Source organism: Doryrhamphus excisus, linkage group LG2, assembly GCF_037039965.1.
Source record: "Doryrhamphus excisus strain RoL-2023G ecotype Guam linkage group LG2, RoL_Dexc_Guam_v1.1, whole genome shotgun sequence".
NCBI lineage: Eukaryota > Metazoa > Chordata > Actinopteri > Syngnathiformes > Syngnathidae > Doryrhamphus > Doryrhamphus excisus.
Window position 1 is genome coordinate 434029 of NC_136358.1, and position 24934 is coordinate 458962.

A 24934-nucleotide genomic window follows, 5' to 3' on the forward strand; every position below is an offset into this window, starting at 1 on the left:
TAGCCCCTCGCCGCAAACACACAAAAGGACAAAGACGCACGTTCACATAAAAAGGCGGGTGATTTCCTGTTTTGTGGTATGGCATCATTACACGGCCACATGAATGGTGGCTGTTTTCCAAACACGCCAAAACACATAAATAGTAGCCCACACAAGAGCCTCTCAGTGCAGGGGGGGGGGGTCTGAGGAGAGAGGAAAGGGACTGAATGATGGGAGCAGTCGGGGACCCCTTTCTCAGGTAGGGACCCCTGCAAGGCACTCTATTGTGTGTCTGTCTGCTAAATGGAAGACGGCGCACACAAAAGCTACAATTGACACGCAAAGGTGTCAAGCAAAGACAGGTTGTCCATTCTCCTTCAGCCGCCGTGATGACCACTAATTAAGGGGGGGGGGGGGGGGGCGGGGACATTTTTAAAGAAAGGTCCTTCATTCTTGCAGCAGCTGGGCGGCGTGATACTCTCATGTGTGTCTGAGGTGAATTGGTGTGCGCACGAGTGTCGTGCTTTTGTCCTGCGTGTGTGAACATCTCCTAAGGAGGCTTCCAGTGAAGACCCCCTTCTCCCGTCTGGACACACCATCTCCTTGCAGGCTGATGATGAGCGTGTACCCCCAGAGGTCAGCTGGCACTGGCATCCTGTGGCACGTCCTGTCACGCCTAGACGTCTCCAGGTGTGAATGGGTGACAAAACATGCCTACGCACCCGGGGGGCGAAGATGCCAGTGGGCCCCCACAGACAAGGCATTCTCCTCGACACGCACGCACGCACGCAGCACCGGAACCTGCCACCGATGACGATGATGACAGCCTTCCGCTCTGAATTATTGAAGGTCTTCAAATTCCTTGTCTTTCTGTTTTATTCATTAAGGAGCTGATTTTGAGGATGGCGGGAGGTGATTGGAGGACCCCGCTGGGGTGGCCTCGACAATGCCTTGAAAGACACCAGCAGCAATCCCTGAAACGACCTTGAGAGCCCCCTTTACAGGTTTCCCCCCACCCAAAGCCTGACCTTTACTTGTGAGCGCTCGCCACGTTGAAAAGGTGAACTTGTCAGCCGGCATCAAACGTTGCCAGGTGGCCAATAAGCACATTCGCAGGATTGAAGGATGGACGAGGGTGTCAATCAAGCTTAGGCCACACCCCCTTATCGGTACAGCGACTGGCTCGACTGAGGCACACACACCAGACGGTCACATGATTGCGTCCTTCGACCAATCAGCAATCAGTCAGTCGAGGTAGAACCCTCCATACTCCCTGACGCCCCACCCTCCTGGCAACCTCATGTCAGAGGTACAGGTGTGGCGAGACGACCAGGCCGTGGACATCAGCCGCTTTATGACGCCGCTTCCAACTTCTGAGTCTGACCGCATGGACGGTGTGAATGCTAATTTTTTACAGTGTTTTTTTTTACATGTGACTGCGAGGATAATCTGTCAGGGTCAACAGGAGGTCACCAGGGTCGTGACCCTACCCTCCTCATCACCACGGAAGCGACAGACAGATGTTGGTGGTGTGGTTTAGCGGGATGGTGACAGCCAGCGTCCGTGTTTTCCGGGGATGCTGCGGAGCGGGAAGCTGAGAGGAGAGAGAAGGATGCAGGGATGCTTTTTGACAGCTGAGCCTCGCAGACACTGCTGGCCTTCTGATGACTCCACTGTACGCTTTCACCTCACACTAACATCTGTCAGTAAAGTGCAGCCAATCATATCACAGTAACATTGTCGTGCCCTTTCACCATTAAAAACACATCTAATGGACAATTCAAGTAGCTCAGTGAGCAGCAACCATCTACATTTGGCATCAAATTCAACATTTTTCATCTTTTGTTTGTTGTGTGCAGTGAAGAACTACGTATATTATATTATATTCATCTGTAAATATCCAAGCTGTACACATAATAGGAACAGTCCATCATATTGAAGGTAGAGTTATTGCAACAGAGAGAAATGTCATATTTTACGTTTTAATTGAATTTGTATTTGATCGAGGTATTCCGAAACCCACAGACGGGTAATGTGTCCATGAAACACACAAATGAGTCCAGTCCCTTTAGGAAGTGACTCCTAATGTCAACTCATTATGTGAATAAAAACAACTGTCACAGAAACAGTCCATTCAGACAAGACAAAAGAGCAGTCAAAGATATGAAATTGTAGACCTGCACAAGATTGGACTGAACTAAGATCATCTAGAAGCCTGGTGAGACGGAGACCACTACTAACTAGGACTCATTTGTAAATCGATAAAGATAACAGTCAATCCCCTTCACTCTGTATATCCATGCAATATTTTATCTGTGGTAAAGGATGATTGTGAAGGACTAGCCCAGAACGACAAGGGAGGATCTGGTTAATGGTCTCAAGTAGGGCTGGAATTACTATTCCGGTAATTGAACCGCCAACCTGGATTTTGGTTCATGTACGATAGACGATAGATAAACATGGAGATACCAGTTTCTTCCAATTATGTCACTTCTTTAAGTGTTTATTTTTCTTAAGATGACATTACAAGCGAGTATATTATATCATTGACGTAATGTTTGTAATCAAGGACAAAATGGCTCTTGGCTTATGAGGGTTTGCACCTCCCAAAGAATTACCCTGACATCATGGCGATGTTAACCTCAAATCACTCAATCTTTCATCCATTATCTACCGTTCATCCTCACCAGCGCGCTAACCACTCATCCACCGTGCAGCCTCAAATGACTCAATCAATGTTAATACATTTTACAGCGTGTATTTCTCTGTTACAATAAAAAGCACCATAAAAATGACGGAAAGTTCATATCATGTTAAGGTGGTAAACTTCCAAAATCAGCATAGTCCACCTATTTTCTTACTGTACGCTCATCTTACTGTACCTCAGTCAGCTCTATAGGTGTCACTCTAACGCCACCGTCTGCCACCTGTTGCCTCCACTGCACACAGGAAGTCACTAAGCAGGGTGGGGACACAATCTAAACCAAAAAAAAAAAGAGTGACAAGAAGTCATGAATCGCTCTGTGGAGAAAATAAAGCTTTGTGTCTCTTGTTGCATTGTCATGGTGGGGCTCAGAGCCGTGATGTCGGGGGGGGGCCCAGCTCCTCGTGGTACACACACAGCTAAAAAGAGGTGGGCTGTCTGGTCTCCCTCTTGCACACACACACACACACACACACACACACACTTGGTGCGCTTACGTACACACCGATGGTGTTAGCAGACATCCAACCCATGAGACAAAACACACAAGATATGTTTGACGAGACGAGGCGACATTTTAAGATTCATTTTAAGAAAAGTACTATGAAAAAATATGACTGAGTCACAAAAACAATGCTGGTGTGTTTTGAAATAACAATCATAATATATGATAATATATCATGGTCATTTCAAAAATGTCCTTTATCATCTAACACTATGTGCGGTTGCAAAATTTGCGTTGATGATGACCATGGTTACGTGGTTCCAGACCATGACTGCGATCAGTGAATTTCCAGAAAGTAGGATTCAATATTAACAATATTTAATGGAACCGTTTCATAGTTCAAGCATAGGCCTGTTTATAACTTTGTAAATACAATCAGAGCCCTGTAGACATGCGCCACCGCAGGACACTCGGGTGTTTTTCGCCAGGAAGGCAAGACGTCCACATTCTGCCTTCTTGACCACTTGTATTTAATTCTGTAATTATGTGGTGGCTAAATTGTCAACATGGATCTTCATGTTTTGGTGTGTGTTATCATCTTTGACAAAGGCACCACGTGGCGGCGAGAGCAGCACCACTTTCATCTTACCGTGAGTTGTTTCTTTCATTCAATGGGGTTTGCTTTTCTTTTGTTCATGGCATGGAGCGAAAGAATGGCAGCATTTGATGAAGAAGATGAGAAACACTATCGCATACAAAAATACTCATGGTGGAACACAAAGGTGGCGTCCGCGTTCACCTCGCCGCCATATTGTGTGTTTGGATAGAATCACCTCATCAGTGAAGGTAACCTTAAATGTTACTCTTCACAGAGAACTACTGATGATGTCAGTAGCAAATTTTGGAATGTTAACCGGAATCCTCAAATATTGTCTTCTTCCTTTCCCAGCGTAATATTGGCTTTCATATGCTTTTTTTCTTCATTTTCTGTGCTCTTCGTCCTCCTTTTCCTCCTTGACCTGCAGCTGCTGAACCCCCCCGCCATCAACCCTGACATGCAGAGGCACTGATTCTGTAAAGGTCAAGCCCCCTCACAGCAGGCTTCGCCAGGGCTTAGTCGGGCGCTCTGGTACATCTGCGGGGCCGGTGCTGCCCGACCCAACTTGCTCACGCACGCGCTCCGTGACGGCATGCGGCCCCCCCTTTGCTGCCGTGGATGTGTGTGTGTCAGACGTGCACACAGAAGCGTCGCTTAATTGGAGGTTGGGAAAGACCTGCTCTTCTGACGTCAGCACTTTGAGTTGCATTTGAACCCTCAGAAGGAGGAAGCAGCTTCCTGGATGGAGCAACCGGTTCAGGTTCCGATGGGAACGTAGTCCAGCTAAGCGGCGTGACGTGTCGGGGGTGCAGACTCGGGCCTTTTCATAGTTCCTGCTGACTTCCTCGCCTGTTCCCTCCTCCCGCTCGCCGCTCGCTGTAGTTGGCAACTTTGCTAGGCCGCCCTTTGTGGCGGGAACAAAGGGGGCCGCTGCCCTCTCACAGGCTATGTTACAGGCTGTCACATGAGGCAGACACTCTGGGACGGTCCCGCGTTATCTACTGTGACAACTCCGATTACTTCCACAGCCTCCCATCTGATCAGCACATCCAATTCAATTAGTGCCAATTAGTCCTGGTCTCCCTTCGCCTGCTGCGTCTCCCCGCAAAGAGTTTGAAGCAACTCGTTCAACCTACCAGCACCGGCCGGGCCCCCCTCCCACCTCCCCCCTCCAATTACCCCCCGTCCCACACACACACACACAATGACTCATTCACACATTCAGTGGGAGCGGATTCAAAGTGACACATCACACAGAATTCACAGTTTTCTGCACATACCCCCCCCCCCGCCCCCCCTCCCCTCCCAACAGATCCGATCCACCAATGACACAAAAGTGCACAACATGCAAATGAGCAGAAATCAATATTTTTAAAATGGATGACATGTCTTGCCGGTGACTTTCAAAGCACCTCCAAAACCTCCAAAACCACTCGTCCTGCCCCCCCCCCCCCCCCCAACAAAAATGCGGCCACATTAAGCAACCTTCCTGCCATTTCTTCTCACAGCCTTGACCGCCCTGGTCTTGGGTCTTGGTTGTTGCCCCAGTGAGCCTCGGCCGTATTCTGTGAGGTTGAATGCTTTGCTAAAATGCGGGTTGCCAGATACACAAAGTGTCCTTTAATTTGTGGAGAGTTGGGGAGACAAACAAACAAATGAAGACCTTGAGAAAGAGGCCATTGAAGCCTGCACTGCTTGCCCCCCTCCCCCTTGTTGTGGGTCCGCACACCTGGCCTTGGCAAATGAGGGCCCTGGAAAAGCAGAAGAAAAGCGGGATGCTTGGCGGGGTGAGGGGGGGGGGTGGGGGTGGGCGGGGGCGTTTGAGCATTCCGACGGAGCAAAAAGTTAATGATGGCGCTGCGTTGCAGGGAATCACCGCCTGTGCCAGTGAGCAGTGACAAAAGGGGGCCGCCGTGAGCCGTGTTGCGTTTTTAGCATATTGATATCGCTTACATGGCGGCTCGATGCGGCGTTCTCGCACGCATGAAACAACGCTTAGCTAGCCGCAGGAAATGACCTTTCCTCCATTGTTTGGCGGCCAGAGCACTTTGGAGGAGCTGGAGGAGCTGGAGGAGCTGGAGGAGCTGGAAGAGCTGGAGGAGCTGGAGGTGTCGGGAGCCTCCAAAGGAGGAAAAGGAGGATTCTTCAACACTTTCATCCCCCCTTCTTCGCAAACACGGCCGCCTTCCCAGCAGGCCTTAATGCGTGCTGACAGCTTCCCTCCGTAATTGGTGATCACACCCAGATGGACGCTTCCTTCATTTGAGGCTTCCAATAAAGCCGGCCAGCTCACAGGAAAAAGGGGGGGCGGGGGGGGGGGTCCGGCTGTGGTTATAGATACAAGCGCAGTAAACACCCTGGGCTGCGCTCCGACAGTTTGGCCGAGCTTTTGTTCACACGTCGGTTGAAAAGCAGAGAGGCCTCCTCACCCCCCCTCCCCCTCGCCCTCACCCCTCTAGCGCCCTCTGTGTGCATGCGTGTGTGAAGGGGCGGGACCAGGAAGTGATGTTGTGTTTTGTGCCTTTTTAAGCGCTAACTGGATTGCAGAAATCCCACTTAATGGTGGCAAAGAGTGGCGTGAAGTCGCGGAGGTTAGAGGTTACCGTTCCGTTTGTGTGGTGTGTGGTCGTTGTGAATTTGGGCAGGGGGTGGGGAGTGACGGACTGACCCCCTGGTACTAATGAGGGCAACCTGCCGTGACCCCTGCGGCGGGGTTGAGTGAGGATCCCGAATGAAGATTAAAACGTAAAAGGTTTTTTACATTGAAGGAAATCTCGACCTCCCTTACTTGGAGGCCATCTCCTAGTGGGTGTGGAATTGAGGACATGGGCAGACTAAATAAAACCGGTTTATGAAAACCAGAGTATTTATTCCTGATACAAACAATATCTAATTGCATTCCCTGTATGCCAACAGGAAGTCGGGTCTTAGCACAGCGCAGCTGCAAAAAGCCCCCTTTCCTTTCCCTACATTTCAAGAAGACGTGGACCAATCAGCACGCGCCGTCGCCCTGGTTTCAGCATCAGCGGCCCGTCTCTGTCTTTCTTGTCAGCAAGGACGATGCCACGACGTCTGGAACGTTCTGACGTTTCTTGTGCTGTAAACAAACCATATGATACATAGCAGATATCTCCTGCCTTGGTCATCACTCTGGTTCTCTCGTGTGTGTGGGGGGGGGGGGGGGGGGGTCACACTAAGTTTGTCAGTACTTTACTGTGTTACTACTTAACTGTGTTTAAGCTATACTAAAAACACCTTCATACGCTATGTGCTTGATTTTAACTTTATTATTAGCTAGCCAAAATACGACCTTCAAAATGTATGTTCCTATGCTGGTCAGCCCCCCCCCCCCCCCCTTTTTCCTTTGCCTCATTCCCACCTGCACGGGTTGTCCTGATTTGATTCCTCTCCACAAAAACAGCAAAGTGTTAGCCGTTGTGTTTTTGTGCATTCAGCTTCGGCTCGTTCAGTTCCGTCTTGAAGTGGGAACATTTCCCAAGGTGTCGGGAAGGACGTACGCGTACGCGGGTGCAGATTGCCGTGGAGACGCAGCCACACAGAAAAATACAAGGTTGACATCAAAGTGATGGAAAAAGGTGACCTGCTTCCAACTTAATTGAGCAGAGAAAAGTGTATTGATTGAGATATTAATTCATACAAGGACGATTTTTGTTGTACTTTTGCTCTTTTCTCATTCCAAGCAAATATGGCCTCCTTAGTAGAATTTCTGATGCAGGCTGTGGTCTCAGTGAAGTCATTGCATATTCAGAATAGTCAAGGGTGGATTAAGACACCAATCATACCATAGAACTTATTGGCCAAGTGTGTTAATTAGTGATTAATTTCATCAAAAGATGTGTAGTAAAGTGTACAGTAAATATAACACACCTTGGAGTCGTCTGGCAGAGGGACCCCAAATATTATGGGTGAGTTCCAGTTCCAGTGCCAGGGGGTGCATTTGGCACCTGGGCCTTCACTGGTGAGTTGACAGATTTTGTCTTGGCAGACACTGAGAGTCAGTATTGTTTAAAAATGCTATTTAATTAATTAATCGGTTGATTAAATGGGACCTTTTATGCTTTTCTGACCTGTAAATGTTGTTAGCATGTTAGCAGGTTTGGGATGGCTCTGAACGTTCGGTTTCAGAGAGCTTGTCTGTGAAGTCAGAGTGGTGATTAATCACATTTTGGGTTCGGGTTAAGGTTGACACAGACAATCCTTCAGCAGCCTACACGCTAACCACTCGGCCTCACTTAATATTATATACTGTATGTTTTATGCAGGTTCCATGTAATGGTTGAAAACATAAGAATAACCAATAGAGTTACTGAGGGCCAGCAAAGACTTCTCTGCTGGCCTAACCACAACCAGAAGCACTGACCTACATTTAATGCTTCAATTCTAATATTGGTTCATTCATTCATGCATTCGTTTTCTACCGCTTATCCTCACAAGTGTTGCAGGGGGGGGGGGGGGCTATCCCAGCTGTCTTTGGGTGGCCAGCCAATCCCAGGGCACATATAGACAAACAACCATTCACACTCACATTCATACCTATGGACAATTTGGAGTGGCTAATTAACCTAGCATGTTTTTGGAATGTGGGAGGAAACCGGAGTACCCGGAGAAAACCCACGCATGCACGGGGAGAACATGCAAACTCCACACAGAGATGGCCGAGGGTGGAATCGAACTCAGGTGTCTTAGCTGTGTGGCCCGTGCGGTAACCATGTGTCCAATATTGGTTGAATTAATTAACAGTCTATTTATTCATATATTATTATGTTTCTTGACTGCATTGCTTCCAGTAGTTTATGTGTATGTTAGATATTTTTGTCCAATCAGATTTCACCTTCTATGTGTGGCCTATTCATGTCATTCATGTCATTCATGTCATTCATGTCATTCATGTCATTCATGTCATTCATGTCATTCATGTCATTCATGTAATCTGCCCAGCGCCTGCTGGCTTCGGTGAGATACACACCATTTTTGTTTCAGCCAATCAGTGATGAGAGCTAAAAAGGGTCAACGGACTAAAAACTAACATCAGAAAACTTAAAGCTTCGCTGGCTCGGCATTATTAGTATAAAAACTGTAATAATAATAATAATAATAATATCACAGCGAGGTGTGATGAGCCGTTATTGAAATGTGTGTCGGGACATGAGGCGATGCCAAGCGGCCTTGAATCCGGCAAATTGGCGGTTCCGGGCAATGAAAGGAAGAAGCGTGGCGCTTAAAGACGAGCCCGCTTGTTGTGTGCAGAAGGGCAAAACACAATGTGCCACTAGCGCCACGAAACACGGGCGGCGTGGGTCACCTCCTGTTTTCTCTCTTGGCGTCTGCTTGTGTCGACCTGTGCCAGGCCTTGATTCTGGTCTCAAAGTGAGCCTTTCAAACATTTTTATCAGCTGAAAATGCAAGGTTGAAAGCACACAAAGGTTGCCGTGAGAAATGTTCAATTAGATGGTGAAAGCGTCAGTAAATATTTGTTTCAATGGAATGGAAATGTGCTGAATACTTTTTATGTTTGTCTTTCAACACCAAATTGAAAAATGTGCCGCTTTGGGTCGGAGGAATGCGGCTTGTGTGAACGCTGTCAAAACACGCAGGCATCATCGGGACGGGCGGGCCAGCTCGCGGCCTCCGCAGACTCGTCCCGCCCGCCGAGGTCACCTGGCAATTAACCTTTGACCCAGCCGCCTGAAATCCCCCCCTCCTCCCCCACACGTCCTTTTTCACCCCCGCAGGCTTTTGCAGGTTTGAGGCTTGTGGACAGGAACATCCATTTTCTAACGCTTATCCTCACCAGGTTTGGTGCTGGAGCCTATCCCAGCTGTCTTCAGGCGAGAGGCGGGGTCCACCCTGGACTGGTGGCCAGCCAATCACAGGGCACATATAGACGACAAACAACCATTCACACTCACATTCATACCTATGGACCATTTGGAGTGGCTAATTAACCTAGCATGTTTTTGGGGAAAACCCACGCATGCACGCTAACCACTCTTCTACCACGCAGCCATGTTATTAATTATTATTGTCAATGATTATATTGTTGTGGCGTTTGCATGTTCTCCCCGTGCATGTGTGGCTTTTCTCCGGGTACTCCGGTTTCCTCCCACATTCCAAAAACATGCTAGGTTAATTGGCCACTCCAAATTGTCCATAGGTATGAATGTGAGTGTGAATGGTTGTTTGTCTATATGTGCCCTGGGATTGGCTGGCCACCAGTCCAGGGTGGACCCCGCCTCTCGCCCCAAGACAGCTGGGATAGGCTCCAGCATGAGGATAATGAATGAATGAATCGTATTGTTATGATCTATTGCATATTTGAATCTATATTTGTGTATTATTTAATGAATGCTCTTTAACACATATATTCACACAATCTAAAAGAGGATATGGACATTATCAATATACATGAAACAGTCAAAGTAAAGTCTTGATTGATTGCATTGGCTTGCCTTTCCTCCACCTCCTCTAATTGAACTAATCCAAACTCTCTCACCCAGTGGCCCCCAACTACGCGACCCCTGACCCTATGCACCTCTTTGAATGTCACATGACCGTGCAGGTGTGGAGGGGTCTCTGGCCCGACCGACCCCAAATTAGTGACCCTAATTAGTGGAGGGGTCCCCGGTGGGTGGCTGAGCTGCTCTGAGAGGATGCAGGGATGCGAGAAGGAGGGCGGGGCGGCGGGATACATTCCTGAGGGTTGGCGGAGCCTCAACCCAACCGGAACGTGCCGGCGGAAGACAAACAGACGCAACGTGGAGCTGAGCGCTGCGCCGCCAACTCGCAACAAACAACACGAAATAAAAAAGGGCCACGCCGCCCCCCCCCCCCCCCCCCCAAAAAAAATACACCAAGTGTTGCAAACGCTCCTGGAGAATGAGCACTTTGTCGGCCTGCTGCACTTGAGCATGTGGAGCTGATGGACACAACAAAGTTGCAAAGTCTTCATCGCCGCAGTTTGGCACTCTCCTGATGGGCCGAAGCTGCAGAACCGGCCACCCATCTGGTCCCCTTTCTGCAGGCCCTCGCTCAAATAGAAGTGCCAATCACTGTAATTGGCACCCTGCCGCTCAATTGTCCTGGTGTGGAGAAGTACCTCATGCTGACGTCTGGGCCTGGGATGTGTGTGTGTGTGTGTGTGTGTGTGTGTGTGCGGATGGGGGTTGGGGGGGTTTCTTCCTCCTCAAAATCTATTTTCTAATTTTAATGTTGCGTGTTGCTTGAAAAGCTATTAGAAAGGCCTGAAAATTCCCACATGATGTAAATGGTCTGGCTGATTTAAATGGACATTTTTATTTTCCATTTGCCTAATGCACCCACCCATTCTCAGAAGTTCTTAAAAGACTGTTAGAGCAAGGTGAAGTATGCATAACACAGAAGACAGGAGGCAAGTGACATAGACATATATTTATATGAATAAAAATACATTATTGTACAAGATCTTGGCTGATTGTGGCCAGAAAACAGATGTAAGCCTCTTTAAATAAGTGCAAAATGTTAATGAGACAAAGAACTGTAAAGCATCTTTACAAAACTTTTCCAATCACACACAAAGACCCTTTTGGATAGAATATTCATCTTTAAATTAAATACAGAGAGTTATGCTGGGTCTCAATTGGCGCACTTCCGTACTTGGACTTAGTATTTTGAGAGGTATGGAATATTGCATCCCAAAAGTGATGGACGCTTCCCACCTTGAATGATGCAAGAGAGTAGACCACGGAATAAGTACGTAGCGTACAAAGAGTGCTGATGGAAGTATTCCATTTGAGACACGGTCTTGGTGTGACGTGTACTGCTCAATGAAAAGAATCTCAGGTGTCTTTTTACCTTCCCACAAAGCACATGAAAGCCTTTGCAGAGAAGCACTGCAAGGCGTTTGACCTCAAACAAGCTGACGGAGGAGCAACCAACACGACTTTGCTCCAGCACGGCGCCGCCAAAGCAAAGAGAGTTAAAGAACATTCCGTCTTATGCACCATAACGGTTTCGGTGATGTCACCGCTGGACAAAGAAGTCTAGGTTGTGACACGGGAAGGAGAAGCAGGCCTGGGCATCTCTCAGCTCCATGGCTCCATGGCTCCATGGCTCCATGGCTCTGCTCCGTCCTTGAATGATGAAGGGCGCTTCCAGACAATAAGAGCAGAAGGGCCGAGCACATCCAAGCATAACAAGCCAGCAGAACCAGCACTACGTCGGTGGAAGCCGTTTACGTCCAGCGAGGTAGTGGTTTTTTTTTGTTGTTTTTTTTCTGTCCTGCAGCTGCTTTAAACACCTTTTCATCACAGCCATGTCTTTATAAGCAGTGTCAGGAGCTGTAAAAGAAATCTCTGCACCTTAGGAAAACTTATTAGAGCTCACAGTGAGAAAGAAGAAATACACAGCCATGAAAAGGGAGGAAAAAGTCATGTGACATGTGGCTCAAATTGAGGCCAAACTGATGTTTTTCATTCTCGCTGAAGGAAGGCCGCCATCGCATGCCACATCTTGGCGTAAGGCTTGTGAAAAAAAACTGCATTTGACCGGTAGAGAACTTTGTAACAAAGCTGTCACTCAAACAAGTTGAGCGCAGGAGACGATGGAGAAAGACAAACAAACGTAAAGTGCGATGAACCACACATCAACTCGGAGGGAAGATGTTTGCGTGTGTTCCTTGCAAGTGCTAAATGGAACCTGTGGCACTATGAATGCAAACCACAGTACACACTGGGGGTGTAGCGCTACACGTAGTACTCACTCGTGTACTCACAAGCTCTTATATGTTTCACAAAAGGTCATTTCACAGGAAAATACTGCACTTTGTTCATTTTCTATGCCGCTTCTGTCGCATGGGGGGGATGCTGGAGCCTATGCAAGGTGACTTCAGGTGAGGGGGGGTGAAAATACTGCAAAAAAAACTGAAAAATTAGTCTTCTTATGAGAAATAGTCATAATTTTACAAGAAAATATCTAAATTGGGGCGGCACGGCGGTCGAGTGGTTAGCGCGCAGACCTCACGGCTAGGAGACCAGAGTTCAATTCCAACCTCGGCCATCTGTGTGGAGTTTGCATGTTCTCCCCGTGCATGCGTGGGTTTATTCCAAAAACATGCTAGGTTAATTAGCCACTCCAAATTGTCCATAGGTATGAATGTGAGTGTGAATGGTTGTTTGTCTATATGTGCCCTGGGAATGGCTGGCCACCAGTCCAGGGTGGACCCCGCCTCTCGCCCCAAGACAGCTGGGATAGGCTCCAGTAACCCCCCCGACCCTGGTGAGGATAAGCAGTAAAAATGAATGAATGTCTAAACTGAGAATAAAAAGCGCTAATATGAGGGGAAAAGAGACTTATGGACCAGAAAGATGATAAAATGGTGAGAAGTTGCTATTACACAACTCTATTGGAGAATTGTAGTGGCCTGCTCGCCGTTTGTATTTTCGATGTGTCCACAAAAGTTAGCCAGTTCCATTTGGTTGTCAGTGAAGCGCGAGGCTAGCGTAGCGTTCCACCCCCAGTAGACATGCTCTTCTTCCGCCATGTGTGGCTCGGTAAAGCAAAGATGCCACAAATGAGGAGCTGGCACGCTACCAAGTGGACCAGGACCGCTTGGGGTCACTGAAACTATGAGAGCTAGGGGGGTCCAGGTTCTACCACAGGAAGTTAGTACACAGACACAAGCAAAGCAAGAATTTACACAAACTACCGCTGGACCACAAACTTTTTTTAAATAACACATTTCAAAGCTACGCTTACTTTTTTCATCCCGCTTGGGACAGCATGATAAACTCGGGATGCTGTCCTGGGTGGCATTCCCGTTATTTTGTTCCTGACACACACGCACACGCACACACACACAAAAACACAACGGAGAGCGTGTCAACGTGCCATCCGTCACATGACAGTCACATGACAGTCACATGACAGTCACATGACGTTCTGGTCGGCACTCAGCCGCCATGGACACGTACTTGCCGTCACCTGGAAGTCATTTTAGGAAACCGTTTTCTTGCCGCCCAGATCCGCCTCCTTCCTGTCCATCCTCAGGTACGGCTCAAAGGCCGAGGACCCGCAGCCGTAGGCGGAGGTCAGTTCGTGATGGGCCCCGCCCAGCAGAGGCATGGAGAAGCAGAGGGAGTGCGGCGGCGGGACGGCAAGCCGCGGGGACACCGGGGTGCCACCTAGCGAGGGCAGCGACAGCCCGAACGCGGCCCCCGGGAGGGAGCTGGGGGGAGTGCCCCCGCCGATACCGGGGGAGACGGAGGAGCTGCCGCCCCTGGGGCTGCTCAACAGAGCCCCGTTAGCCGGGTGCGGCGTGGGGCCCAGGAGCGTGTTCGGGGGCGGGGCCGGCCCCGACAGGAGGCGGCCCTGCTCCAGCAGACGCAGGATGTTGCAGGTCGCCAAAGACTCGGACAAAGTGGTGGAGCGCTTGTCGGAATCCTTGGTGGTGTCCTTCTTCTGCTTGGTCCGACGGTTTTGGAACCACACCTTCACCTGCAGCGGCGAGCAGACAAATAAATGGGTCACATGATCAGAGAAGCCCCCCCCCCCCGTGTGCGCCTGACCTCTGCCTGACCCCCTCCCGCAGCAGGAACGTAACGTGATGCAGGAAGTACAGGAGGACAACAAGTTGCCACGCCAGTCAAAATGCTTAGTGAACTGCGTGTGTCCTTGTCGGCCATGTTGAACAAATTCAAAGTATGGCGTGTTTGTGTCGATTGAAAGATGAAAGATGAACGCCATCCTCTGAGGCGTGCATAAGCATCACATCACATGACAAAGCTCGGCTCCGCTGCGGGCAGGTGACCGGGTCAGGTCGTCGTTGATAAAGTATCGGTGCTAAGCGGGGGCGGAGTCAACAGGCGGCCCCGGCGAGTGAGCTCATGGAGACAGCTGGCAGCCATGACACGTATAATGGGATTGGGGCGGCGGTGGATTCCAGTCATGCTTCCTGCTTGTTAGCGACACGCCCACTTTCCATAAAAGGCTTTTACTATGAACGCAGGCCCCACCCTCTGTCCCCGTGTGATGGGCGTGGCCTGTATCCATAGCGGAGGATCTGATTGGAAGGGAAAAAGATGAGAGGAGAAGAAAGCCAAGCTGCCTTTGGTACATCTACACTATTGGACGTAAATCCTTTTTAATGGGATCCAGGGTTCAGGGCTCGGCCACAGATTACCAGAGAGATCTGAATCTGGCGTGACCTGTATTTTCCCCGGGCCTCGCCCTCTGCACTCCGCCCCGCCGCCGCCGCACTCGCACAGCCAACGGAAGCAACAAGTGCGACAGGAAGTTCACTTCTGTCGCTGGGAAAAAGGAATATAAAATAAATCAGGTTGCCAGGCTGCAACGGTGACTGGAAGTCATGTGATGTACTGGTCCCGCCTTTTGGGATGCCCCGCCCAGTAGTCCACAGGTTCAAGGTCAGCTGTATATGACATTAGGAAGTGAGAATGCAAACAGCTGCAAAAGCTGAAGGTTGAGCCAGAAGAAGTGGAAGACCTCCAAACCTCAGCCGGAGGCCCCAAAATCAATATTAAAAAAAAGGAAATATCCAGGCTGTCAAGAAGCACGAGGCCAACCAAGCACTCATTTTCACACTTTCTGTGACCCGCTGATCCTGGTCAAACATGTGACGTGCTGCAGCGACACAATGAACTCGCTTTAACAAGCCACTACACACAACGTGACAAAACGTGAAGGCACCGTCCAATAAGAGGAATCACTAAACTGGAGGAGACCCACAAATACACAATGGACTTATTATATTTGCCAAATACTTTCTTAGAAATTAGATCAGGGGTGGGTGTCCAAAGTTCATTCTTGTGGGGGGGGGCTGTTATACATACATTTTGTACATTAAATAGTACTGTGAAATGCCTCATCGCCCCCCAACTTTTGATATTGTGACTTCATTATTAAGGTTAAGTGTAACATTGACCCTAAAAAGCACAGGAATGGAACAAATGGAACAAAATATGCTTTATTTGAATATTAAACCCCAGTGAAGAGCACATTTCTGAACATTGGAACAGGACCTTCCGGGTTCTTTTTTGAGATGCCTGATTATGCAAAAAAAATTGGGATGGAAACAAAAATGTTTGATTAAATCTGAGAGAAATGAAAGTTGCAATGAATTGATTTTCCCCTGTATAATAATAGGAAGAAGAAAAAAATAAACAAATATCAAGACTGAGAATGGCACCTTACCAACACTGCACATAAAACATCAAAATAGGCTTTATTAAGGCATGTATATTGCTGTAAGAAAAAGACTAACGATGATATCTCAGCCTCCACATGAGAGAAAAAAAATTAAAACATTTTATATTATAATAAATATAATATATTATATTAATATGAATTGTTTTATTTAAATTGTTTTTTAAATGTTTTATTTTATTTGTTTATATTATAAAAATGTTCACAGTGAGAAAACAATTAATGCTCAAGACCAATTCAAATACATTACAACTACTAGTACTACTACTACTACTACTACTACTACTACTATGCACATATGCCCATTAAGGGAATTTTTAGGATGTCCTATATTGGCTTTTTTGACAAAACCGATATGCTGATATTGTCCTACTCTCAATTTCCGATACCGATATCAGCCAATACGGATATGTGTGACATGACATTCCTCCTGTGGTGGAATGAAAACATACCGTATGTGTTGGATACAGCATGTTTAAAACATCGCTTTCCATGATCGGGAAAAAGCCTGATACCGATATCAACCCATATCGGTGCCGATAATTCCTTGGTAATTTTCAATATATTCTTTATAAATAAAGTGTATGTAGCGTATATTTATCAACATCTCTTAACCAAAAGGGCAGTGCTGCCATTTTCTCAAATTCACAATTGGATGGACAAAATGTTTGGGGACGTGGCGGGTATTGGACATCTGAAAATGCCTAAATGGATTAAAGCCTCAACATTCCACATCATAAGGACAACATTTGGTTGGAATTTTAATACAATTTAGGGTTTTTTTTTGTTTGCAATTCTTACTACATTTGCAAAAATCACCAAAAAAAATTTCATTCCATTTTCATTATGGAGAGAAAAGATAGCTTCATCAATTTTGGAATAACGTTGTAACATGGTAAAATATGAACAAAGTGAAACACAGAAGGCTTTCTGGATGCGATGTCAGTTGATATAAATGAATCTTTTTGAACAAAAAAATCCACATTTTAACGTTGACAAAGAAAATTCGTATCATATGTCAAAATATATCTCAAAAATTAATTAATTTTATTTTCACAGCAAGCAGCAGGCCAATAAAAATGAACTTCAGCCTCCAAGGCCTCACTTTGGACACCCCTGTTGTAGAACCCACATAGCCAGTCAACCGCTATTATTACTTTCACGTTTTTATCCATTATTCTGTCCTACTGAAGGCAAGACAGAACAACAGCCATTCCAACATTATGCTTGCTTCGTGAGGGTTATCATGGCTCTAAAAATAAATCATCTAATTAAATTATCTCATTATATCCCATAAACAGTGATGTACTATAAATGTATTTTCTGCCAAATTGCTATCATTTTTGGAATATGTACATAATAATTCCTAATGAAATACAGAGAAGAGAGAAGAACCCTAAGGTGAGGCCACCGTGAGCGTGGCATCTCCACTTAGCGTGTGAGTTCACATCGAGTGGGCTGCTGGTTCCTGCCAGGTTGTGTTTGTCAGGCCAATTGTGGCCAATATTAATATTATGTTGTACAAATATTCCTAATGTCTTCAACGTAAGTCTGACGTCATTATTCTTGAGTTTCTTACATGTGTATGGCACTGCTGAATGGCTGGGAGGGGGGGGGGGGGGGGTTGAGCTGGAAGGTGCGTGTCACTCGTCCCTCCACAGAGGAAACGCCAGCGTTTTTTGGGTTCTTTTTCTGCTAGCGCTAGCAAATGCATTCAAGATATTTTTCTGCTCTGCTGAATGAATTTGACTACCAAGATGGAGGATTATATACCCGAGCTCACCAGGAGGTGATTCCATTTTTACAACAAAGTATCAGAACTTTTCCTGGAGAAGCAAATTCTGCATGTACTTCATCTAAAAGGTAAAAACACAAATAAAATAACAAAAACAGCACCTCATTTAATAAGGTCATTTTAATGAGCACTGGGGTCATTAAACACTTTGGGTCAAGTCTTTCCTAGAATAACAACTTCCTGGATCCACCTGGCGATGCTGTGCCTTCCTCAGAGCTCAGTTTTAGGCACCCTCCTTTTTGCCCTTTTGGGGCCATACTAAAGAAGCCTCTGAAAAAAAACTGCATTTTCCACTGAGGGTGACATTAAAACTTGTGTAGCTAAAACAGGCTCATTTTTTAACACATAAGATGAGAGTGAGTTTTTGACGGCAGCAACTTAAATCTTAAAGTTAACGCTCCTGTCACCAAAAGGTCCTGGTGTTAAACTGGACAGCCAGATCAGGGCAGTTGTTTCATGTGGGGTTTTTTTTATATTATCTGAGGCAATTTGCAAAGATAAAACCCAAGCTGGAAATGCTTTTGGTATACTTGTAGGTCAGACTACAGTAACGCACCTCACGTAGGGGTTACTAGGTCCTCCATCTCTTGCTTCCATATGATTGAAAACGCTGCAGTGCATCTTTTACCGAGCACATTTCACCCACTTGGTACTTTCTAGCCATTCATGTTAGCTTCCATTTTTAAATCATTACATTTGCTTTTAAATCACGACACGAGCTTGACCCGCCTTATCTGTGTGAGATGCTGCAGCTGGATGACCTTGCCCGTTCTCTCAGGTCAACCAATCAGACCCCCCCTGCCCTCCCCAGTACCTAAAATCAGGCTAAAAGTCATAGGTAGTCTTGCTTTGCCTGTTTTTAGATCTATGAAAGACTTTTTGCTTGATGTTCAACACCCTTTGAGGACATGACTGGATTTTTGTCGTTTGTGCTTTTTCTATTTTACTATTGGTTTGACTCGTTCTTTACTCGTTCATCTAGTTGCCGCCAGCTAGAGGTAGTTCCACTCCACCTCACTCATCTCCAAACTCGTTACGAGACGGATTCACCTGGACCAGCCCGAGTGGTTGCCGATGTCAGACCAGCCAGGTTCAGGCAGGGGTTAACCCCATCTTATAGAGTGGCTGATAGATATGGCGGCCTAATCCTCTTTAGCACAAAAGCACTTGGGACGGTTATGAGGCCCACCACCTCTTTCTGCCCCCCCAACATCCCCCTCCCCATCAGGGGACGATCACGGTGGGACGGGGGCCCGTGCTGCAAAGCTGCACAGACTGACACCCCGTCCCCCGAGGACGTCAGTCATGTCAATATTTGTCCCACCTCTTTCCTGCAGGTGACTGTCGTCTCACGCTCAGGTAATCCGCCATTTTAACGCCATCACACGTCTGACCTTTCACCTTCCCGGTTGGGTGAGGGTGAGTCTTTGCGATAAACAAGACTGTTGAAGGCCGGCTGATCTTCTTCCTTTCTGTTCTGTCAAAGCTAAAATGTCGAATTTCCTGTCGTTATACCATCGGGACAATCCCGCAACTGTGGGGCCCGTGCGCCGCATCCACGCAGTCGTGCGTCATGGCGGCGTCCTCCGCACACAATGGCTGCCTTGACACACAACTTGCGTCACGTCTGTTCAACAACAACGCCTCACGTTGTTTCAACACAACAAACACTCATCTGCAATGTGACCACACGGGCGCCGCAGAAGCCAACCCGGAAATAAGAGCACAAATGGAAAAAGAAGTGGCTCCTTCAGAATAAAACAAATCATTCTCCTTGTCAAAAAAAAATTATTTACGTCAGTGATATCCAAAATGTGCGGAGGGGGCCATTTTTGACATTTTGTATTGATATTGGCCCACGGCATCTACACACAAAATTAAACACAAAACTGAGTGAAATATAATAAGCTATATATTTATATATTCTCACCTACTTTGCATTGGTTTTCACTTGCAATTAAGTCGTATCAAATAAACTTGGAGGAAAAGATATGGACACCCCTCATTTATGCGGGGCAACACAAACACACGACTCCATGTAACACTGCAGTGACTGCAGTTGTCTTGGTGTAAAAAAACACTGATTAAAAAAAGACAAAAATCAGGATTTGCTTTGTTATGTTATTTGTTATGCTATGTTAAAAAATGTAATTACATTTCCAAATGTACTTTGCATTTTCAAATCATGTTTGATTGTCTTTCATGCGATTAAAAAAAACACATCAAAATAGAAATGTAGGAAAAATAAATCATATATCAAAAGCCTTCTACTAGACAAATATTTACATTTCTGCTAAATACATTTTTATCAGAAATAATATTCTGATAATATATATAATTTGTTTGATTCTGATATGTTTTACATTTACAAATAAAAACAAAATGAAACATGTAATTAACATTGTTGTTATTTTTCCCCTCTGTATCTTTTTACTGTCATTTGTTTTGAATGGCAGCAAAAATGTTTTAGTTTAAAGTCACATTCTAGAACTTTATTATTATGAATCAATCATTTCCAATCAGACATTAGCACGAAATTAGCATGAAACAGGACTGGACTTGTTCAAGGACTTGGATCATGAAATAAAACACGAGGACCTGCATTAGCACAATACTTTTTCATTTTTTTTGTTGGTTTTTCTTTTCAAAAAGATGGTATTGCTAAGGAATAAAATGTGCTCTTGTGTTGTATTTTATGTGTCATCTGCTATATAACAAAAAAATAATTTACAATAATAATAATAATAATGGATTAGATTTATATAGCACTTATGAAGGTAGCCAAAACCTTCACCTTGACCCATTATTTATGGAAAATGTTATTTGAAATGTCATGCAGCACAAAATGAATGAATACATAAAATCTATGCTGGTTTTATATTCAAATATATGTATTACAATTATTAACATACGTCACATGACAACAACACACAGGTGGGTACAGGTGTTGAGGGCGGAGCCGCCACGGGCTCCTATTTTCTGATTGGCTCAGAACCAACTAGCTCCTACGAGAAGCCAATCAGAAGCACGCAAAGCCAGCAGGCCGTTTGAGTTCGAGTTCGGTTTATGTGGTGTTTATGGACGCTCACCTGGGTCTCAGACAGGTTCAGCTGGCGGGCCAGTTCGGTTCGTTCGCGGCCCACGACGTACTGGCACCGCTGGAACTCCAGTTCCAGGCGGTACAGCTGTTCGGCTGTGAAGGACGTCCGGGTGCGCTTGGGCCGGTCCAGGTCGAGCCCCTTGGGCAGGACGATCTCCCGGATGGTTCCTTTGGCGTCTTTGGGGCGACAGAAGAAGCATTCATTAACGTCACTCAACTCTCGCTCTCACTTCGGGATGACGTCTGGGCGGGAAAGGGGCCCGACGCGGAAGTGAAAGCAGGCCTGCTGCTGGCTCTTCCAACACAAGAAAACTACAAACAAGCGTGTGTGCGTTTGTGTGTGTGTGTGTGTGTGTGTGTGTGTGTGCGTGTGTGTGTGTGTCTGTGCGTGTGTGTGTGTGAGTCAGAGAGAACGAGAGAGAACAATGAAGTAAAAGAATGAAAAAGAAAGGATGATGTCACGAATTAAGCATATCTACACGTGCTCAGTATTTAAAACATGAATCAAACGTATTTTGTATTTTTTTAAGTCAAATGTATTCCAACAATCGGTTACTTTTCATTGCAATTGGTCTATATTTGAACTGTTCTATAATTATGGTTTTTGCTCAACATCGAAAAAGATAATAAAATAGTCACGTCATTAAATGTATTCATTGGGAAGGACATTGCTAAAAATGATAGCTTTATTTACTGCAATTATTACAATTATTGTAAAATTTCTAAAGTGATGTTTGCAATTTTTTTCTACAGAAATATTTTCTAACGGTGTCGATTTGTTGACATTCGTCCTGGCTAGTTTACTAGCCAGTACTCTTTGTCCAAAGGTTTGAAGTCATGAAATATGTAACTTGCTAAAACATCAACACGCTTGAATTAAATATGAAAGCCAAGCGATTCAAGCAAATACAAGAAAATAAAAGAAAAAAATGGAAGAATTTCTCCCAGGAGGACTTATTTTATTTATCATTTCTTTATGATTGTTATTTTATTTTTGCAGTATTGAACTGGAAAAAGGAAATAGAATAAAATTAGCAGGAAGTGATGCTCCTGCCACTTTGGAGAGAAAACACACGCTTTAGGACGTAAAGCAACTGACCTGCTGACCTCTCGGTGACCCCGGCGTAAAATACAATCAACTTAACACAATCAGTTTAATTTTAAATTAAATCCATTTTTAAATTTACACTTTTAAATGAAAAAAATGAAACTTCACTGAAATATACACAACACACTGAAAATACTATATTTATATTCATACTTTGTTACTATTATTGCATCAAATGGATACATGCCTGGATATAAACATGTATACGTGCAGTAACAACAACATGATCAATGTGGAATTAAATAATTAACGAATTCTCTAATTAATCACATTTAACAACTTAAAAAATCCCTTCTGTATGAATTACGACTTTTAAATGTGTGTTTTCGTCATCGAAAAAGACAACAAGGATTGTTTTCTGCCAGCGTTCCTAGCAAACGGATAAATTGTTTTTCATTTGATGTTGTCTGCTTTTATTTGATTTTATTGTCCGGTACTCTGGCAGCTCGTGCAGGAGGGCGTGGCCAGCTGAATGGTAAATTAAATATAAATGAAAGAAAATATTCATTAATGATGCAGACAAAGGCTATCAGTCGTTTTGTTGGGAAAAAAACATTTAAAATGTTCTCATTTTTAAAAGACTTCAATGATTAAATGGGCTCATATTATAAGAAAGAATTGTCATATTTGTAATATGGAATATTAGTATTTATACAAGCAATTACCATGTATTATTTCAGAATTGGGTGGTATTTGAGTGAAAAAAAATCATTTTTTTCATAATTCATTCATGATGTACATAAAAATGAAATGAAAAAAAGAAGATTTAGTTGTAAGGGAAATGAAATAACAATCCAAAGATATGAAAGTAAATCTATGAATAAATCCACTCACCTCTCACCAGGATCCTCCGGCAATACTCGGGGTCAACTCCTAAAAGTTTGTCGTGGCCGTCCTCGCTGGAGGACGTCGGTGTGGACGAGGAGGTCCCCGGGGTGTCGGAGGAGCTGTGCACCGGGGACCGGCACTTGGCGTCCAGCCTATCCGGACACAGCGGCTTGGGTCCACAGCGGTGGTTCCGGTCGCCCATTGCGGCCTGATCGAACATGAAGCTACGGAGAATGTGAGGCTACTTATTTGTCTTCTTCTTCTCCTCTTTGTGAGCGGGGGGCATGCCCTCCTCTCCTGGTCTACGGCACCTCTAGATCCACTAAAGACGAGGCAAGCCGTCTTGCCTCAAAACCGGACTGGACCTCAGGTGCGTTGGCATGACGTGGAAGTCCGGTCTGGGCAGTCGGGCCGGAGAGAGCAGCTCTCTGGAGGAGCCTGGAGGTGGACAAGGAAGTCAGGCTGGAAGGTGTAAGGGGGTGGGTGGGGTGGGGGGACGCGGGGGGTAGCCGGATATTTGGCGGGGAGGTGCCACACACACACACACACAAAATTGAGAGGCGGTCGGTCACTTTCCTTGCATTCGATAAGGTGGGGGGGGGGGGGCAGGAAGTGCACTTGTTCGGGAAGAAGGAACAGGAGACACCGACGTCTCAATCGGACTTAGTTGTCTTTCTCCGAGCTAACGCAACTCACCGCCGGAGGAGCAGAACATTATTTGAACGACCACTTCACTGGGGGAAGGCGCCCGTGACATCACTTCCGGGTGTCCTCTGATTGGCCGGCTGGCCCCGGAGGAGGCGGTCTTGACACCGAGGTGGCCTGTAGGAAACCCTAGCGAGTGGACTGCAGGGCTTCCCCATCCATGATACTTATTTCATACCGACCTTTTTACACCTGCATCACGGATCGCTTCATTTTTAACACAAACACAGTTCAATGCTGACATACTAACAATTAAATACAGTTATGCACATTTCAAGGTTGGCTTGGAAGATTATATATTTTATCCTTATTATGATACATATATAAGATGAAAGGAAGAATGATACAGAAAGGATTTATATGTACATTCCATTCTGCTGAAAAATATACAAATCCTTCTGTAAATAATTGTTACACTGTAAGATCATGTGATACTATACTGCACTTGTTGCTATGACAACCGATAGAAAGCATTCTTCTCAAAACATTAGATTTTTGCTTCTTAATTCCCAATTGTTATATATATTAACAATATACTATATATATTATATATATGTTATATTATATTATCATGGATAAAACAGTGGATGATCGTAACACTCACCAAGGTGGATGACGTCACAACCGACGGTGGGCTTTTACGTATCATTTTTTCTATAGGTTACACTTTAAACACTTTAAATGTGCTCAAATGTGTTTAGCTAGCTTTGTGCTGGACTTGAACCCATGAAGTCGGAGACATTTTGGGGTCATGTGACTATCCCAGGATTTTTTTTTTAAATCTCACTTACATCCATTTAACTATTGTTATGTTTTATTGGGATGTGGAATATTACAATTCAATTGTTCTTACTATATTTCTTAAATGAATTAATAGAAAACAAGCTAGGAAAAAAACTCTTTTAGCCTTAAAATTGCTATGGAAAGCATGACATGACTTATAATTTTGTACTTATTTGCAAGAAGTACAAGTGTTGTTACTCTTAATAAATGTCACACTTTCAATGATTTTCAATGGATATAAGTCCTTTGCTTCAAATCGAAGTATTTGTGTACTACATAAAACGTGTCAAGTTGGGCTATGGTCTAATAAGGAATACATTTAGCATCAACATTGTAACATGTAAAATATCTTTTATGTGTTCCACTTGGTGTGGGGTGTAAGCCCTGCCCCCATCTTTCATACTTGAAATGTTTCTTTGGATTTTTCTGGATTCTTTGAGCTGAACAGCAGATGTTGGAATAATGTTGTGATGCTTCCAACACAGAGTAAAAAGTCAAAAGTGTTTTGTGCTGGATTATATCATTATAGCTTTGCTGTGAGTGTGTTGTTTGATTTTTCTCTTCCAAGGTCGTAATTACTGCACACAGCCGCCGCTTGTTACGCCTTTCAGATGGCCTAATCTCAGCCGCCATCAATAGGAGCTGTCAATCACTCGCTGCACTCAGCAGA

General features: G+C 45.3%; 1 protein-coding gene across 2 annotated transcripts; it reads right to left on the minus strand.

Moving 5' to 3' along the window:
- Nucleotides 1–11143: 11143 nt before the first annotated feature.
- On the minus strand, nucleotides 11144–23596 carry vax2 (ventral anterior homeobox 2). 2 transcript variants are annotated; one of them, XM_058069060.2, is made up of 4 exons: nucleotides 23473–23596; nucleotides 22783–23214; nucleotides 20830–21017; nucleotides 11144–14217 (listed from the first exon to the last, which is right to left on the minus strand). In XM_058069060.2, the coding sequence occupies exons 2-4, from the start codon at nucleotides 22994–22996 to the stop codon at nucleotides 13717–13719; spliced, it is 903 nt and encodes a 300-aa protein (XP_057925043.2). In that variant the 5' UTR covers nucleotides 22997–23214; nucleotides 23473–23596; the 3' UTR covers nucleotides 11144–13716. The 2 variants fall into 2 exon arrangements, with proteins under 2 accessions (XP_057925043.2, XP_078650514.1); XM_078794388.1 differs by lacking the exon at nucleotides 23473–23596 and having other exon boundaries at nucleotides 22783–23373.
- Between the last annotated feature and the right edge of the window lie 1338 nt (nucleotides 23597–24934).